The sequence below is a fragment of the Corvus moneduloides genome, chromosome 3 (assembly GCF_009650955.1).
Source record: "Corvus moneduloides isolate bCorMon1 chromosome 3, bCorMon1.pri, whole genome shotgun sequence".
Taxonomy (NCBI): Eukaryota; Metazoa; Chordata; class Aves; order Passeriformes; family Corvidae; genus Corvus; species Corvus moneduloides.
Window position 1 is genome coordinate 77602515 of NC_045478.1, and position 19284 is coordinate 77621798.

Genomic DNA, 19284 nt, shown 5'->3' on the forward strand with positions numbered 1-19284 from the left:
CAGCAATACTGACTAAAGAATTCAGAAGACTGACTCCCAACAGAACTCCCCTCCCTGGCCTCTACCAGAGAAGTGTCAAATCTCTCCATTTTTTATTTAGCTTTAAAGGTCAGTCCTCATTTAAGACTCAACAGCAGTCCCACTAAAACCATGGTAGATTTTGGGTAACTCTTTAGTCACTGAAAGAACTATTCTTTTGCAGAATATTTTTTTACAGCTTAAGAGATTTAACACTGAAACAGGAGGGCATCCAACACTTAGGCGCAGAGGGGTTTCTGTTCAAAAACCTATGGCACACAGCCCTGAAAAAGTTTACTTTGGTCCCAAGTCCTCCACATCTAAAAAGGTGTTTTGTCTGAGTAAAACGCCTGAAGTAATTAAGGGGTTAGTGTGTCTTTAGGGCACAACCTTATTTTGCAAAAAGCAGCCAGGAGCTGTACATTCTCAAGCGGAGACCCTAAGAGCAGTTCTCTTTTTCCCAAATACTGTCTTCTGATGAAGACAGCACTACCAGCCAAATGGATTTGGGCTGAAGGGTAGTCCTAACAGGGCAGTCAGGGAATGAGCCCATGACATCCTTTAACATGGCATGCGTCTCCTACCACCTGTGGAGGTGCAATGCTTGTACCAGATCCTTGTTCTGAGTACAGGAAAGAAAAAGGACATTCCATATATTCTCCCAGATGTCTGCAGAGCATGTGTGAAAATACCTGTCCCCATCTAGCCCTATACAACTCTGGGTGTCAGCTTTACAGAAATAAATCAACAAAACAATACCTGAAGATGCCTTTAAATAGTTTGCTCATTTTAACAGTCATTGAACTGAACACAAACAAGTTAAGAAACAACTGAATTTTTAACAACGTTCTTCAGCCAGAGATGACCATAAATTTTACAATGAACAGTGTGCACCTGGGAGGGAATCCTGTTTTCACAACATGCAAAGCTGATTAACTGGCAGCACTTTTGCTGAACACATCTGCACTCCTCACAGGGAAACACATTGTCTAATACTCTCAAACACTTATTTCACCATTAAGCATGTACAGAATTGAATAAGGAAAAAACCCAAACATAAGTATCAATAAACATAAGAGACTGTAATATGAATATAGACAAATGCAGTTTTAAGTTGATCATGACTTAACAAATTCAACATGAAAAACGCAAGATTTGATGAACTTCATGGATTTGAAGATTTATATATATATTATTTGTAAGGGGGTGTGGGACATGATTGTCATCAGAAAACTGAAAATGAATTCAAAATGCAGTCCTCTTATTGATTAGTGCCTGGGCCATGTAAGAGAGGGTAGACTTGGCTATTTTGTCCTCCCAAAATGGAATTCTGTAAATGTCACTCGTGACTACAGGAAGTTTACTTGAAATTCTGGATAACCCTTCTTATACTGCAACTGCAGACAGGGTTGCCGGGGGGTAGGAAGAGAGAGCACATCTGCTTATTCCCTCTACTTGCTGATTTGTCAGCACCCATGCTAAAACACACTTGGACACACCTAAGCTGGGTCACCAACAATAGTCCTACATAAACCAGACAGGACTCATATCATTTTTGACAGGGTTCTGTTCTGTTGCACCAGGCCTGTGTTCCAGATACTGAATTGATCTCTAGGGAGAACAGTCCAAACACACTCAGAAAGACTAAGATCTCAAACAGATTTTACAGTTAATTTTTTTCACGCGAGGTAACTTGGATCAGAGTTGACCACTTAACTTCCAAACACCCATATTAGAACTGGATGTTAGCTACACATCTGTTCAATTTTTTTAATTCAGTGAACTGAATAAATTACAATCCTGTTATCTCATTTTCCCATTTTAGAGTATTACCAGCTTTACCCTGCTTACCCTGAAGGCTCCAGTAAAGCCTCCAGGGGGTTAAAGCAGGAAGGACAGACTCTAAACCATCCACAAAATGTTGTAATGTTTTGTTGAAATAAAAGCTTTAGTGTTTACAGGACACAAAAGGTCTTCATTTTCTGCAGGATTCCACAGCTGCCAAGATGTCTTGCAAAATGCTGTTTCTGTTTTCCTTACTAACCTAGAGAAAGAGAAATTAAAATGATGTAATTTCGTTAATAGCTTCTACACCAGTATTTACTTCAAAAACAATCAAAGCAGAAATTCCAATGCACTTCTTTTTCAGTGCAGGAATGTTGAGTGTCAATCACCTGCCTTCTTCTGCTTCTGAGAACACAGTATACTAAACCCACAAAAGCTGCAATTGAATATTTAGTGATCTTTTTGATTTAATTACCCATGGTATTTTACAGCATTATTCAAGGCTTGAGTAACTAACAAGAATCACTCAAAGAACCAGCATGCACTTTTGTCATTACTAGAAATCCTTTTCAACTACCAAATTTAACTTTCCTACTATAAAGTAGAGTCCTTATGCCTTCATTACTTGAAAGAGTTGTATTTATTAAGATGACAGATCTAGTCAAAAACATCTGCAAAGAAAAAAAAGTTAAAACAGGCTTAGCAGCATAACTCTGTATTCTGAGAAACCTTATTGCTACAGGAGAGAAACACCTTGGAAAAGAAATAAGACTACTTGAGACAGCTGGGTGTTCTGCAGCACACTGAGATACGCCTTTGGCTGACCAGTCCATGGGAATGCTGAGCTTTAAGTCCAGAATATGTGAAAATCCATGTAGTCCGGTGTCCTGTCTTTTGCTGGGTTCATCTGCATTCCAGTACGTACAGATGACTGTAAACTGCCAAACAAGTGCTGGTGCTTGCTAGTCAGCTCAGCTCCCAGGGGCACAGAGCTGGGGGGCTGCGTGTGTGTAAATTATCCCTTCCTGACAGACTGGGTCCTGATCCGGAGCCCTGTGACCCACAGTGCCATGCATTACTCACTCAAACAAAACCTGGGGAGATGACTGCAGTTGTAAAGGGGTAACAAGCAACTGTGAAGCATCAGCAAAAGCTTCATTTTAAAAGGTCTGAGAAATTTTCCCCACTGTTCAGATCCCTGCAGAGAGGGCAGGAAGAAATCAGACAAAGACACATGAGCCAAAAAAATAAGTAAGAGCATTCATACAAAGTCGTAGAAAAGCTGTTTGACAAGGAGACAACACCATGCACAGCATAAAACTCCCTACCAGCAAGGTTCCACAGCACTCCCTATATCTCCATTTAAGATGTGAGCACGAGAGTTTGTATCTGTTCCAGTACTACAGTCAATAATGAACAGGAGAAAGTATTACTATTATTATTGTTGTTGTTGTTAAATAGGTGACAGTTCTATCTGAGGAATTTGGCCCTAGGAGCCTACCACTATTTAGAGCCACACACATCCTATCCAAGTGCTGTAAACGAACACTGTAAAACCTACAGACAGTGGTCTCACGGAATTCAAGACAGCAGATCAACATAGGACTAATGAAAATGTGACATTGAAAAAAAAAAGGGGGGGGGGGGAGAGTAATGAAAAGGAAGATCTACCTGAAAATGTCACTGAGAACCAGTCCAAGCTTTATAAGATAAACACAAAACCCCACAAAAACAAAGCAAGACAACAAAGAATGCTCCTCAGTAAGGCTATTGGGACCCCAAGGTAAACAACACACAGCACAGATGAGCCAAACTCTAAATCTCGCAGCAAGTGTACTGATATCCTGACTTTCAAAGGACCTTCTGCACATTTAATAGCTCTTCCCACTCTCTCACAGCCAACAAAAACAATACTACATTTTATCTATCCTTTTTCCATACCTATATGCCAGAAGTCCAGTGAGAGCAGCAGAGAGAAAGTGCCAAGTGCTGGGAAATTTTCAAAACTGTTTTACAAAGGCTGCTTGATAGATATAAGTCTCCTCTTAAGATCTGGAGACATTCTGTGCAGGCAGCTTTCCCAGGGAGAACAAATCTCCCAGTATCTGCACTGAATGTACAAACAGATGGGTATGTTTTTAGAAAGGAGTTGAAAATAACTGTAGATGCTGCTTATATTAAGCATTTATGTAATTTGGAGGAAATTAGACTCCAAGCAGGCAACTACGGAGTACAAAAGCTTTCTTCCCCTAACTTAAAGATACCGTCAAGGAAACCACTCGTGTACAATCTGTTCAAATGGAACCTTTTTTCCTTCCTATCCATTTAACTATTTTCTTTCTTAATAGTCATATGCAACCACACTTCACTAGTGGGTTTCATGCAAGCAAAATGAATAGATGGGAAAATGGGAGAAAATTAGTATCTGCCAGCTGCTAAGGATAACCTGATCCTATTCATGCCACCATGTCTGCAAAACTACACAGACGCAGGCAGTGCAAAAAGAGCCTCTGTGGTTTAACTGGAAAGTTTAGCTCTCAGCAAAATGGAACTGGGCAACAAATGTGTTAAATATCAGAGCTCCTATCACTAAGCGCCCTAAACATATAAATTAAACATTTGGGACCAAATGCTTTTAGGGCATCTGGGCCCATTTACACAAACAAAATATGCTTTCAAGACAGAAGGGACTGTAAAACCCCAAACAGCTGCTCTCTCATCAGCACTGTCCTTGTGACACGAGGAGCAGGATGAAAAAACTGAGATGAGCTATCTGAATGCAGCCTAACGCCACATTAAGTGACAAAGCGGGCAGAATACTTTTGGAAGGTAGCCACCTACTTCTGTACACTTCCAGGCACCATACAAGTGAGTTAAGAAATAACTGACTGTGAGCTATTTGGACACTCCAGGTTTCCCCATGCCACAGCCCTTGAAGAACACAGCTGGTGACCCAGTATTCACTTCAGCTACTAACACCTCTGACTCCCCATGGGCAGGTTCTGTTCCTGCTCACGGACACATTTTAACCAGCTGGGAAAGAGCGTGTAGTATGTCACTGGAGCAAGAGAGACAGATGCTCTCCTGCACAAGACTTCAGCTTAGCAGGTCTGTGACACCTGGGAATGACTGCAGTCTGTCACACATCTTACATCCATGCTTTTGGTTAATGGATTCACCAGAGAGATCTATTTAATTAAAGAAACCCGCGTGTCCTAATCTCAGCAGTGTGAACAGGATGGGTCATTGTTTTAGTAAAGATCTTTTAGCTAGAGAAAACACCGCTCCATTGAAATTTACAGAAAGACTTTTGCTAGCTGCAGTCAGTGCTTGAGAGAAAGACATATCAGCTGACTGATACAGCTGAAAACCCAGGGCTGAGTAGCCCATGCCCTCTGAGTATCACCTGATAAAAAGAGACAGTAGAAACCTCAAAAGGTTTTCTAGCCCCGTTTGCTCTTCTGGGAGGACCAAAGGCACGCACCACTGTCCTGCCATGACTGCAGCCTAAGCACCGAATGACTGCTACTTTCAGCAAGGCTTCTCCAACCCCTCTTCCCCAGTCCTACCGCTGTAAAGCAATTCATACAAAATTTACATTTATGTGCATCTCTGTGAACAGCCTGACTATGAACACACATCAGCTTGGTAGTGGAAAAACCTGGAGGTTTATCTCTGAAAGGAATGGAGGGAGTTGGATGCTTATACAAGGAAAGGAATAATCTCTTGTCTTTGCTCCTACAGTTGCTTTAGCATATAATTAAATCAGCATTTAATATAAAAACAGAAATTGAAGATGATGATGGGACCCTCAATTAAAGGAAAGCTGAGGAACTTTGAAAACTGCAGTTTTTAAAGTCAGCTTTGAATAGGAAACAACATAAATCAAAGGAGTGAGAGGTGCCTTTAGTTTCTTTTTGTGAAGCATCAAGGACACTTACTCATGTTAAGGAAACCTCACACATGCACTCCTAGGAACAGGCTATGCTTTGCTGTGGTAAGTTTATGAGAACCGCCCTGATCAGAAATGTACTTTGAGGCCCTAATATTCTGAAAATTATGTACATAAAAGTAACATAATGAATTCCAAAACTGGTTCAATGACTCCAGAGAAAGTACACTCCATTTACAACTGTCTTTCTTCTATAAATCATTCCTATCATTCCTGAAAACTCTACTGCTGCCTTTTTTCCTTTATTTTTTTTTTCTTGAACACAACTACTGGCATAATTTCTGCAAGCCAGTCTGGAAAAAAACAAAAAAGCTTAAAAATCTGACTGTACTTTAAAAGATTTAACTCTTAGAAATAATGAATACCTATACAGCAATAATACTACAGCAAAGAAACCTTTTAAAACAACTACAGCATTACTTCTGCAGCCCCTCACAAGCAAAACCAGCTGTGTGAGACTGCTACAATAAGTGCCAAATGGGATTTTTTTAATAAGGTGAACACCTGCCCATTAAGAATAAAATGGAAAAAAACTAGAAAACTTATTTCATGCAAGCTGCCCACAGCTATCAATTGGCAGTAACAGTTTTTAAACCAAGCCAAATATAAACCAGTAACCTAGAACAGAAGGCTCTTTAAGGATATTAAATATTACTCACATTGAACACTTTAACATCTTTCCTACTTCTTATTTCTTCAACAAGATCCAGTGGCTTTCCCTTAGGTATTGGAATAGTTCCAAGCACCACAGTCCCTGAGCCAGCCAGCGTTTGACGAACAGCTTGAATAAAAGCCTGGCTGAAGAGTTCCATTTTACCAATCTCATCTATGACACAAATTCTTTTCTCTGTATCACCACCATGGTTTACCTGTGGAAAAGTGCATCAAGGGACTGTAAACAGCAAAACTTCGAACAAGCAACAGAACAAGAACAAGCAAATTTCTATGCTGACAGAAGAAATACCTCCAAAAGAAATAAATTCAACTGTAATACTGGGGAAAGTGGGAAGTCAAAGCTACTGCTGGTAAATGACAGACTTATAAATCTACAATTTCTCTTTTAGGACAGATTTTTAGTAGGATGGAAACAGTATAAATACCAACTGCAATAGGAAATATCCATGATACCAGATTTCCTTTAAAGCGGAATTCTCATCATGGTCCCATATGAGCTACTTGACAATTAAGAACTGCACTTTGCCTATGAGCAGCTCTCAATCATTCTGAGGGTCAGCAATTTTTTAAAACTTTACTCTTCTCACTGAATTATGCATTTAGTGATTACATTTAATTATGTAATCAGTAGTCACACAAAACAGGTATCTAAAAAAAGACGACTTCCATTAAATCTATATTTGGAAGTTTCTCCTCTTGTAGTTTGCAATGATGGAGCATTTCACTCAGAGCTACTGGCTTTCTTCAAAGTTGTCTGGATAACAACCAAGCCATTTGCAAGCCTCTCTCACATTAGATATATATTGAGATATGCCTTACTTTATAGTCCTAGCCACTGGATAGTAGCAGAGACACAGTTAACCACATTTGTGGTTTGTTTGCTTTTTCATGAAGTGAGTACTGTGCCAAACAGTGCCGTGCTGCAGGCTGTTAGAGCTGCAGGGAAGTCCAGGAGAAGAAAAGGGTGACTGCTACTGAGGAAAAGGAAGCTCACAAAGCAGAGGAACTCTTCAACTGCACTGCCTACCCTATTTTGGTAAAAGTGACTGAGAACAGTACTCCATTATTTATAGAAGTGAGGAGAAAATCAATTCAAAACCATTACAGATCCATGAATACATACCAATACAAGCCATATTATACAAAAACTAAAAAAATAAAAAAGAAAAATTGAAATATCTTCCCTTGGGAAGGCAAAGTATTTGCTTCTGGGAAAGTGAAAGAACTGCATAACATGCATGCTAAAATCCTTTCAAGCTAAGTCCCTACTGAGTAGCTGTTTTATCTAAAATCCTTTCACAGATCAGTGAGCCAAAAAGCCAATACTAGTCACTAGGTCACATATTGAGGAAGAGAGTATTTTGCTTTGAAAAAAACCTGAAAAAACTCAGTCCTGCCTGATAAAGTTTGCAGAACCAGAGAGATTTTCCACTGCAGGATCTATTCCATTCTCAGTGGAGTGAACAAAGCCTTAAGAGCTGAATCTGTCCTCAAGTCTAAATGGGCACGCGCCCATTCTGTGCTGCTCTCTCATCAAACCAGAACATACCTATGACTCTCCTGCCCTCACTCTTCATTTGTCTCTCCTTGTTTCAGTTCTCTGATCTTCCCCCCTCTCCTCTTCCATTTTGGGCCATCTTCATGTGCGACCACATTCCCACCAAAACTGATAAGCAGCACATGCACTGTGCGACTCTGCTGACCCCAGTTCTTCACTTTCTTGTAGTTGCAGAAAGCTGTGTAAGTATGGAAAAAATTCAACACTGCTAGCACTTTTCTAGGAAGATCTCTCCTGGATTTCATCTTAATTCAGTGGTAAATGGATTCCAAGTACAGCACTGACCTCATGAAGTATTTTTTATTAAACTATCTTTCTATTTACTAACATCATAAATATGGTTACAGTGAAATTTAACATATAAAAGTTGTCCCATTTTATTATTATTTTCTTTCTCCCTTGCCCAACATCCTTGCTTCCCTACTCTCAGACTTCAATGCTCTTTGACAAAAACAAGAATCAGATCCTTGATCTTATTTTTGCTCCTTGCACCTCTTTGGTTTTTTTTGTTCTAAGTTCACCAAAAAAATCCCTTCTTCCTTGTCCCCTTGAGCTTTGGCAGTGTAGAAAAATCACAACAGGATTTTTTTAGTAGTGCAGTTCAGCAGCTGCTGCACACTGTTTGTGGCATGTTATTGCCAAAATAAGATCTGTTTTTGTTTAATTTTGGAGAGGGAAAAGGTTGGAGTGAGAGAGAGGAAGGAGAAGGAAAAAGGTAGTGACAGAATATTAGCGAAAGGATAGGAAAAAGATTGTGTGGAAAGTCTTATCACAGCCAGAGCACTCCTTGTGCAGCAGGCTAAATCCCAAATAATCAGGCTGCTCTTATCCGTCTGCAAGTATTTATACAGTGGTAGTCTACCCACCGGATTCAAGAAACAAATGCTTCTACTGTAAGAAGATGGGAATCAGAAGAAGACGGGAAAAAAGAAAGAAGAGCAGCAGCAAAAGTACTTTTTTTGGACCCACTGATTCCATCCAGTTTTCCATGGTAAGCCACTAGTGCGTTTTGTTTGCTTTCCAGTGTGAGACAGTGGCAGAGAAAGAAGCTTCCTTCCTGCTGCCTCCTCAGGCCAAGGAGGTCCTGCTTACATGACTGCAATCTCTCCAATACCACAATAATGATAAGAGAACAAGCCAGATTTGCCCCCCCAGCTTCCTAACCCTGAAGTCAATCAGAACCAGCAATACCCAAGAAACAGGCTATTAATTAATATCAAAAACTAGCTCTGTAGAAGGGCCTTCCAATAACACTGACTATCATAAAGCATACGTTTATCAGCAGCTTTCATAGAATACTCACATTTCTCAGCATAGGTAGAACCAACTGCTCAAATGAAACAAGGTCTACAACATATTGTCCAACCCGGTATTCACGTCTTGAAGCAGAAGAATCAGAACTGGGGCTGAAAAAGAGATACACAATTCCTTCTAAGTACTGAGTTTAGTGAGAATTCACTGCAGTCATTTCAAGTGAATTTAAAAGAAGTTATCCAAATAAATCAAACCCCCTTAACTCTTCTTTAAAAGGAAGGCAAAGAAATTCTAAACCATGCAGTAAGTCATACTGCAGATAGCTTGCTGTCAGATAATAAATATACCATATGCATCCTTCACAACTAGGCAAGCTCAAATTTCAACAGTGTATGGAAGGACAATTGCACTTAAAAGTCAGCAGGCATATTTACACTGAAATCAAAACTCATGCCTGCAGTTCAGATCTTTGAATTTTGTAATGTGACGCTACAGACAGCATCACAGCAGTATCATCTCAGCATGGGCTGCAAAACCTTGGAAAAATACTCAGTTTGCATGTGCTGTACCACACTGTGCTAGGTGAACCTCCATTATTAGCAGAATGCAAATTATTTCATCACGTCAACTCTGTGTGATTGAGGTGCTAAAGTCACACTGGACATAGACTAAGTTTTGCACTAAGTATGAAAATCTAAGTCTAGTGAATCAGGAGAGAATGAGAGGCACTCTGCACTTCAGAGGCCCTCCTCTGGGGCTCTGAAACCCTTTTTTTCTTAAAATTCACAGGCAAGTTTTGTGGACCAGTCAAATGCTCTTTAAAACAATGCTATATGCAATTTCATTTTCCACTTTTGTCTCCATAAATCAGCTAGTGGAAACACAAAAATCTTCCTCCCTGCCCACAATAAGCTACTTAACTGTATCCCAAAGGGACTTGGTCTCACAGCAAAAGGCTCAGCAGTACTTCCTCTTTATCTGGTGTAAAATAGCCAGTAAGGGAGAACACCCCTGCCTAGCACATTTTCAATATTTCACTGTGCAACAGAGACACTGCCTACATATACAATATAGGTATCAGCCAGGACACAAAAACCAAGCAAGAACTTGACCATGAAAGCCATGTGTGCTGGAAATCACCTTAAGAAAGAGCATTTAACGTGCCAAAGGACTGGAGCAGACGCATAAAACAATAAGCTGCTTACAGTTATTAAAACTTCAGTACCTGACTCTAGATAAAGGTCCTCGGTTTCCAGACAGAGTGACAACATCAAATCCTGTTCTCCTGCCACCTTCTCTAACTTCCTGTGTGTAAAATCCATCAATGGGAACACCTGAGGATTTTAGAGCTTGAGTGACTTTCTGGATCAAAGTAGTCTTTCCAACCCCTAAAAATAAAGAAGGGAAAAAAAGAACACAGCATTAATCTTCTGCACTAAAAGCCCATTTTTTAAATGCCACAGTAATGATTCAGTTCAGTGGGAACATTGATTACTTTTGAAGTTTGCAAATTACTTTTTCTAAATGGTAGGAAAGAACAGAGGCATCTTTTGAAGTTCATCCTGTACTGACACTGTAAAGTTTTATTAGTCTTTAAGAAGTCACAACAGAGTGGTACAAATATCCCAAGCTACCCATGAATTTGTTAGCTTAGATGATGCATGAGCAGGCCTCAAAGCTTACTACAAGGCAGGTACATATGTGATACAAAACCAATATCCAAGCTTGCTGGAAGACTGACTGATGAATCTCCCTTTCTACCACTCATATTCACTACTTTTAAGAACAGAGCTAACTTCACCCCCTTTTTAGATCAAAAGGTCAAAGCTGACTGCTATTACCAGATGCCTAACTGGCACAAAGGACAAGCTACTTCCACTGATGTCCTAGAAATCAGAAGCACTCAACCAAGTCATAGTCCAAACAACAGAAAAATGTTTCTTCTGGTAACTGAATCAAGAGACATTTTGACTAGTTACAGAGAAAAGCTTCTTTACTGTGAAGCCAATGAAGCCATGAAACAGGCTGCCCAGAGAGGCTGTGCAGTCTTCACATACTTTAAGGTTTTCAAGACATGACTGGGTAAAGCCTTAGGCAACCTGGTCTGGCCTCACAGCTGATACTCCTTTAAACCTCTTCAAGTCCCTTTTTCCATGAATTATCTTCTGACCCTATAATTCATTTTCTTACCCTAACACAGGTCCTTAAAACTCTCGCCACAAGGAGATATCCTTGCACAGTCTGACGTACCTTTTACAATGTGAACATGGACAATGTTCCACACAGCCTTAGTTTTTCTCCTTTGTCATTGTACAAGTACATCCCTCAACAATCTCCTTTTAAACTCACCTTTATTGCCTCTCATGAAATTTAGTGCCACCACTTCATTTTTAATCACTGCTCTAAAAACTTCAGATGATAGAAAATAATCCTGCAAAATAAACCTTCACATTCCTGGAGATGAGGAGCACAGACCAAATGTGAGATGCCTAAAGATGCCAACAGAAATCATCTCAACATGAACACACCAAATTTCTACTTTAGACTTTAAGCAGATATAGGAACTGCTTTCCTAACAGTCAATACCAATGACAAAATACTCTGTGGCTTCAAAGGCAACTAGTCAAACCCTTCAGCAAACTTTTCAAATTTGAAGAAGAGAGCTTCCTGGCAGTTGAACAACAAAAAAATGACAAATGTGGCACCCTCAGTATCTAACATCTTTTCAAGGCCTTGTCTCTTGTAAGTGAATTTATACTAATTTTACTAAGTGGATTTGCTATCTCTAATTTGTTTACATTCATTCAGTAAACTGCCAAACAAAGCTAGAGTGATACAAACTAAGTTTAAGAAAGCTTGAAGTTACACACTTAGCTAAACAAAACAGTACATTCAATTTCAGATAAATGAAGAGAGAGAAGACCTAAGCAGCCCTAACCTCTCCATCTCCTGAAAGGCTGCCTTTATTCAAGTGGACGGAAAGTCAGTGTGAAGTGGGTGGAATGTATTCCTATCTCAGCCTAGCAGCAGCATTTAAAACTAATTCCAGTCAAGACAGGCACCTGCAAGAGCTTCACAAAAAGAAGAATTAGGCCCACTGCTTTACTCCCACACCACAAAGGAAAGCTCTGCAATCATAATAACTGGTTAATTTCTTTATCAACCATAGAGTTTGACCCTCATACTATGTCCCACTCGGCCTCCGCAATAATCAGATTCTCTTACCATGACACATTACTCCCCTGCTTCAATCAAGGCCTGCCCATCTGGGACACCAATTATTACCTACACCTGCACTTCACTGAGGCGGGGAAGTGCTAAATCACTACAATTAAGTTACAGCAAGGATGAGCTCTCGGAAATTATTAATCGCTGCAGTTTATACTGAAGCAAGATTATACTGAAGCAGTTTATACTGAAGTTGTCCAGGAGGTGTTTTTCTTTCCCCCAACACTGAACTCCAGGGCAGAAGCCTGGGACAAAGCAGCAGCGCCTGGAAAAGTACGTGCCTTGGAAGACTGGATAGAGACGTAAAGTGGCATTTCATTAGGAAAAAAATAATTAGTGCAACAGCTCTGACCTCGACACGGGGGAGGGGGGGAGCTCCGGGCCTGCAGCCGCGGAACCTCGGGCAGGGCCGGGCCCAGCTGCAGCTGGAGGCGCTCCCGGGGCTTCCTCGGAGCCCGGGCCGGTGCCGGGGCCCAGCAGCAGCTGCCTTCCCCGGGCTCTAAGCGCCTCACAGCCCCGCCGGCACCGCGCAGGACGGAGGGGAGGGGAGGGGAGGGGAGGGGAGGGGAGGGGAGGGGAGGGGAGGGGAGGGCTGGGCCAAGCCAAGCCAAGTCAGGCCCAGCCAGGCCAGGCCGTGTCCCAGAGCATCCCCTCAGCCGCGCCACCGCCCCTGCCCTGCTCCCTGGGTTCCTCCCGCCCCCATTACCTGGGGGTCCTGTGAGAAACACGTGCTTGGACATGACGGGACTGCGCTCCGCGCTCCTCCCTCGCTCCCACCACCCCCCCCCGGCGCTCCGCTCCCGCTCCGCCCCCGGCCCGGCCCTGCTCCGCCCCGGGCGGGAGTGACCCAAACCCCGGGCGGGAGGGACCCAAACCCCGGGCGGGAGGGACCCAAACTCCAGGCGGGAGTGACCCAAACCCGGGCGGGAGTGACCCAAACTCCGGGCGGGCGGTGCCCCCCGAGGCTTCGGGCGCGACGGGCCCTGCCAGGCTTGAGGCCGCCTCGGAGGCGGGGCAGGCAGAGGCTGCTGCTGTGGTGTCTACCAGAGGATGGAAGCAACTTAAGGTTAGGGAAGAGGGAAAAAAAGCAGTTAGTTTCCTAGTTGAGGGCCAGCGTTTTCTTTATCCAGTTAGGCTGACCTGTTACATGTCTGAATATGTTAATACAATAATAGAATGTTAAGGTGTGGGAATAGACCTTAAAAGATCAGTCCCAACCTCCCCTGCCATGGGCAGGGACACCTCCCACTGGACCAGGTTGCTCAAGGCCTCCTCCAGCCTGGCCTTGAACACTGCCAGGGTTGGGGCATCCATAGCCACCCTGGACAACCTGCTCAGTGTCTCACCACCCTCACAGTGAAAAAGGTCTTTTTAGTATCTAACCTAAATTTTCTGTCTTTCAGTTTGTACCCATTACTCCTTGTCCCATCACTGTGTTTCTGACTAAGAGTCCCTCTCTGGCATCACTGTATCCCCCTTTTTACACTGGTTTTTTTCCCTTTGGATTGGTCTCTGTTTGGATCCTTCATTTGTCTGAAGGTTAAGGCGCTGATTGGTTCTTACGGGTTTCGTCCAGGCTGGCTTGTTGCTTTGGGGGGGGTGCACTTTACTTAGGTGTAACACAGTACCCCTTTTATAACATAATAACCAAACCTTTTAACAGTACATGCATTATTAACATAACAATTATTAACTATTTAACAATATTACTATTAACAGTATTAACAGTTTCTAACCTATTTTTGACACTCATTTATTTAGACTTGGGTGATGGGGAGCAGTAAGGGAGCAGGGAAGAGGATTTTTGTGTGAAGGACTGTGGTGCACAGGCTTCCCTCTGGGTGAAGTGATGCCTGGGCACCAAGAAATACTGATTTCTTCCTGGCCATAAGCACCAAAATAGTTACCTAAAAATACTGGGCTATGAAACAGATACATCCCAGTTTCTGCTTGCCTCAGCTAGAATGGATCACTTCAGGTTCAGCCCATCTTTGTCAGGCTTTCATTTTCAGTAATTTCTCAAGGAGTTAAAGGTTATTCATCATTTTCACAAAGATGATGAGTATCCTTGTCAGCCAGATGAAATGTGCACATCAGCAGGTAGAGTGCACATCACAGTAGATGGGTATTTCCATAAACTGAACAAAATATTTTTGATCTGTGCATCACATATGGCCACTCTTCCTTGTATTGTTTTATATTCTTAGAAAGAATGACCGCATGAGTCGTGTGGAACATGTTTCGTGCTTAAATACTTAATTGAAAAAACGTGACAACGTTGGCATGCCTCTTGCGGGGTTGGAGGGTTGAGAAGTAACAAAGCTTCCCTTGTCATCTGAAATGAAAACTGCGTTTTCATCGTTTACATTCCAGTACTTTGTTTTGGTGTCTTTTTAGAATCAATGAAATTGTGATGTTAACTTAGAGCTTCTTGAGGGTGTTTGTCAGGCATCTTTAATCTAAAGAGAGAACTGCAGAGAAGAACTGCATGTTTGAATGGACTATCAACACAAGAACAACACTTTACAACTGGCTACGTCACCCTTGCCCTGAACTTCCTGTGCAGAGCTTACCACGATTGATTTTACAGGTAGGTTTTCTGTATAATATTAAACTAAATCAGTTTATTGGCTGGTCTCCCAGGCAGGCCACATAAAGAGACACAGACAATGTTGTTTTGTTCGATGTTGAGTTTTACTAGGTTTTACAAATCAACCCTTTCTTTTTCAGAAGTGCCTGTGGAGAATTTTAAGGCTATTGCTACTGTTTGACAGAACCCTTGTTTTCTGGTATTCTAACAACTGTTTCCTCCTGTTTTCAGATACAGGACTCTCAGAGTTATTTCATTGTGCAGTTAAGACCTTTCTCTTGCAAACAGATGTGTAAGCAAAGTAGTTGCAGCCCCAGGGCTTAAATTAGTTAGCATTTCACTTTGATTGCCATTGTAATTACTACTATAAAATATTTTCTCTTTCTGAATGCTCTATCTAGGTTGAAGTAATTTAAAAGCATGAAAGCCATTTACGTAGTTATGCCAGTTGTGCTTTTGTAGAGTTTTGCTGGTAAGAGGACTTTATGTTTGCTAAATTAACTGGAATTTTTATGTATATTTTGTCCAGGATTTACTATTTAAGTGTGTTCCCTTTGATATATTTATTTCATAATCAGTGACTGCCTAGAAGATGCAGGTTGTTCAAGAAGCACGAGCTGCAGGGCACAAGTTGTCTTCTCTGTAGCTGTGTGCTGGAACCAGTAGTGTTCGGAGTCAGCCTGTATGCTTTCCTGGTCTTGGGATTTTTGCATCCTTGGCTGGAGATGGTTAGCTGAAATAAGTAGGAACAGCACATACCCTAGCAGTGTAGATAACTAAAAGAAAATAGGTAAGTGAGTTTTATTCCTTCCAGGATAAGGAGAGAAGAACCCAGCTTTTCTTCCTCCAGTACAGGTAACTTAATTAGTAGTAATTTATTCCTAAAAAGTTCCCAGTTAAAAATATTTTCCTGACCAAGTACCTAAACTCTGTTTTTGCTAGGTGAGGGTGAGTAAAATTCAATTCATGCTGAATTGAATTGTATGATTGGGCAAGGCCATGAAAGAAGTATTTACAAAAAGACCCCCTGTGCAGTTGCAGGGGCAGGCTGTGATTCTGGGTGATCTGTGGAGACCTTGGAAGGAGCTGCCAATCGCTGTTATGAATTGTTAGCTAAGCCTGGGGAAGCTTGCATTTATTGCTGTATGTTGACTGAAAAAAGTTGGACAGAGCCCTAGACCTTTATGCTGAATGGGGTAAAATTAATTAACTGCAAGTTTTCGGACCAGTGACTAAGAAAAGAGGCCATTTATGGTATTTATGGTATTCCCTAGAGTTGAAGTTGGAAGGAATGAGAGTATAATCTACCATCTCTGACCTGCCTCAGTAGGCAGGAGTTTACATTTCAGCACTCTGCCTCATGGTATGCACAGTACCTCATTACAGTTTCAGCCCTTGTTGTTAGGTTTTGGAGTTTTTCCCTTCATGGAAAAGAGAATGGTTACATTGAAACCCTTTTCTTTCTCTCCAATAGAACTTGTCTTCTTGATTTACAGTACCTCAAGTTGGTACAGCATTTTGCTTGCATCAGGATAGGGAAGTAGGCTTTTTAAAAAAATAGCACTTTGTATTAGAGAGTTCCATATTTTGTCCTTGTTCTCCCCTGCAGAGAATTCTCCTGCTCACAGGTAGTGGGTCTAGCTGTATACCACGGGCCATCTAATCATATTAGTGATGGTATTTCAGAGTTGACTTTCATTTTTCCTGTGGAGTAATCATGGCATCAGCAGGTGTCTGAGAGAAAGCATTGAGCATCTACAACCTGACAGTCTTTAATCTTAAACTTCCCAGAGAGATAAGCCATTAGCTACATGCAGAGCTTCCTCTAGATGAAAACTGTGGTCCTTCTTCTATCAGAGATTTACCTATAGAGGTTTTTTGTGGGGGTCATGCAGTAGAAATCCTTTATGTTCGCTCCATCAAGGGTTGTGTCCCCCAAAACAGAAGAAATTCCTGGAAGTATTTCCTGAAAATAGATACAAGAAATAAATATATCAAATGTTATAAATAAATATATGGAAGTTGGGGAATATCTGTAAAATTAAATTTACTATTGTAAACAACAGAGAGTAACCAATGTTCAAAGAATGTAGTCCCCTGTCTCAGCCAGTACAGCAGGTTGAACCTTCTGGGCAATTGCAGACAGAGGGGAAAAAGTAAAAAATCTAGCAAGTTGCTATACATTTTTTAAAATGTACACGTCTGGATAAAGGGGTAAACCCTTTTAATGATCTGAGGGGAATTATGCAGCATAAACAGGATCTTTATTAGGCAGGAGAGAAGTCACATAGAGCTCAATCCATACATAGCACAAATCCATAGGAAACCAGGTTTCATTGTTTCCATTCTCAGTGAAATACCTTGCTTGTTTGCTCTTCTAGTCTCCTACCTCCTACTTCTTGAAAAAGATAGAGACTCCCTGAAACTTCATGACATTTTGTATGGTATTCTTACATTTTTACAAGAAATAGCAAGATGCATTCACTTTGAAAAAAAAAATCCAGCTTGGTTTGTTATAGGATGATAAAAACAAATTTTCTGTGTTAATCTGTTATTTTGACAGGGATACTGACCTGAAAATTTCAAATTTCAACTGAGTTCTGTCAGATGTCAATGGAATACTCTGCAACTGAGGAAGAACGTTGCAAAAAAGTATAAATTTAATTGTATTGCTAAATATTTCAATGCTGTTTTTTAAGGTGCAACAGTTTTGTCAAGCAAATGTCATTCTTGTGGTTGTTGATTTAAATAGGCAGGAACATAAGTGAATTTCTATACTACTTTGAGTGACAGTTGGCAGAGTACAAACTGCTTTACTAGAAAGTGCATTAGGCAGTAGTTCCTGCAAGACAGTTCAGAGAAACCATAGGATGAAGTGAATTCAAAAATCCTGTGAAAATGAAGCAAATTATCTCCCACAGGGGCTGAGAGAATACAAGGAAAAGCTAAGCCAGTTTTACAAGCTGTAGATATAAATGTATTTAGAAGAACAGAATTTTCAGATTTCTGCTCCTCAGAGATGAGGACTTAACAGCTTTTATACATAAAGAATGCAGTGGTGATCCCTGCAGGACACTTATGGACAAGTGTAAGGATGTTCCAGGAAGGCCTTCATGTCTCTGGCACCTCCGTGGAAGAGGGCAAATATGGAATGATCATGTAGGCTGTTAGCAGTTGCCGAATCCGGTAGCTTGTGAGAGGAAAGTCTGCTCTAGCTCCATGTTTCCTCATCCAGCCAGTAGTGAGACAGCACATATTCTGAGCACATAGTAGACACACAGCCGCACACAGCGTAGCTATGACATACACGAGTGATTGGCCATGCAGATCAACACAACAGAAAACACAGCAAAAACAATAGCAATGGATTCATCCTGTTCCCCTCCCTGCCCTTTAATAGAAAATGTGCACACCTATATGTATACTGTAGTGGCTTAGGAACGGTACTCCCCATTCAGTGCCCCCACTGAGACTCTCCAAACCACACTGCTGCTCTCTCTCGCTCCCCCCGTGTCCCCCGCCTTCCCCGCTGCGGCAGGATAGAGGTGAGAATTGGAGGTACAAAAGGCAAAGGTCATGGATTGGGATAAGAACACTTTACTGGAAACAGCAATGAGATAAGAAAATGAACAGTAACAGCAACAGTAACAAAAGTATACAAAGCAAGAGAATGATTCCTATGCAGAAATGCTCACCACAGAGCCTGGGACAATGAACAATATGAGAAAGCTTCCCCGCCACATTTTCTCAACAGAGAGGAACCCTTTCTCCCCAGAAGAGCGAGAGAGTTCCTTTCCTTCGATGGCAATGAGGTGAGGTGGTAGAGAGTAACATCAGGGTCCTGGCCATGCCCCCTCAGCCACATACCTCCTGGCTGCTGCAGAAATTAACCCTGTCCTGCCCTTAACCAGGACTGTATATATATGTATACACACACACACATATATACACACAATATGGATTCATCCAGATCCATTTCATGCAACATGAACAGGACAGCCAGGGGACCAGGCTCAGCCAGTGTGGGTTTATGAAAGGCAGGTCCTACTTGACCAGCCTGATCTACTCCTGTGACCAGGTGACCCACTTACTGGATGAGGGAAAGGCTGTGGATGTTGTCTACCTATATACTGCCTTCCATGGCATTCTCGTGGATAAAGTGGGTTCCCATGGGGTGTGTGGATGGGTGTACTCTTTGCTGGGTAGAAGGCTGGCTGGATGGCC

The 19284-nt window shown here is 41.6% G+C and overlaps 1 protein-coding gene across 2 annotated transcripts; it reads right to left on the reverse strand.

Annotated features, from left to right (window-relative positions):
- Positions 1-784: 784 nt before the first annotated feature.
- NTPCR (nucleoside-triphosphatase, cancer-related) lies at positions 785-13286 on the reverse strand. Of its 2 annotated transcripts, XM_032102303.1 has the most exons (5): positions 13177-13286; positions 10468-10630; positions 9292-9394; positions 6415-6624; positions 785-2062 (listed from the first exon to the last, which is right to left on the reverse strand). In XM_032102303.1, exons 1-5 carry the CDS (start codon positions 13208-13210, stop codon positions 1994-1996), a joined length of 579 nt encoding a protein of 192 aa, XP_031958194.1. In that variant the 5' UTR covers positions 13211-13286; the 3' UTR covers positions 785-1993. The 2 variants fall into 2 exon arrangements, with proteins under 2 accessions (XP_031958194.1, XP_031958195.1); XM_032102304.1 differs by lacking the exon at positions 6415-6624 and having other exon boundaries at positions 13177-13262.
- Positions 13287-19284: the final 5998 nt, after the last annotated feature.

What these genes read in the sequence shown, in the direction of transcription:
- NTPCR (XM_032102303.1), bottom strand. Translation starts at nt 13,210, where the DNA reads ATGTCCAAGCACGTGTTTCTCACAGGACCCCCAG. An exon ending in GTTTCTCACAGGACCCCCAG is followed by an intron (nt 10,631 to 13,176) that starts GTAATGGGGGCG and finishes CTTTATTTTTAG; the next exon opens with GGGTTGGAAAGACTACTTTG. An exon ending in AAGATGTTAAAGTGTTCAAT is followed by an intron (nt 2,063 to 6,414) that starts GTGAGTAATATT and finishes CTCTTTCTCTAG; the next exon opens with GTTAGTAAGGAAAACAGAAA.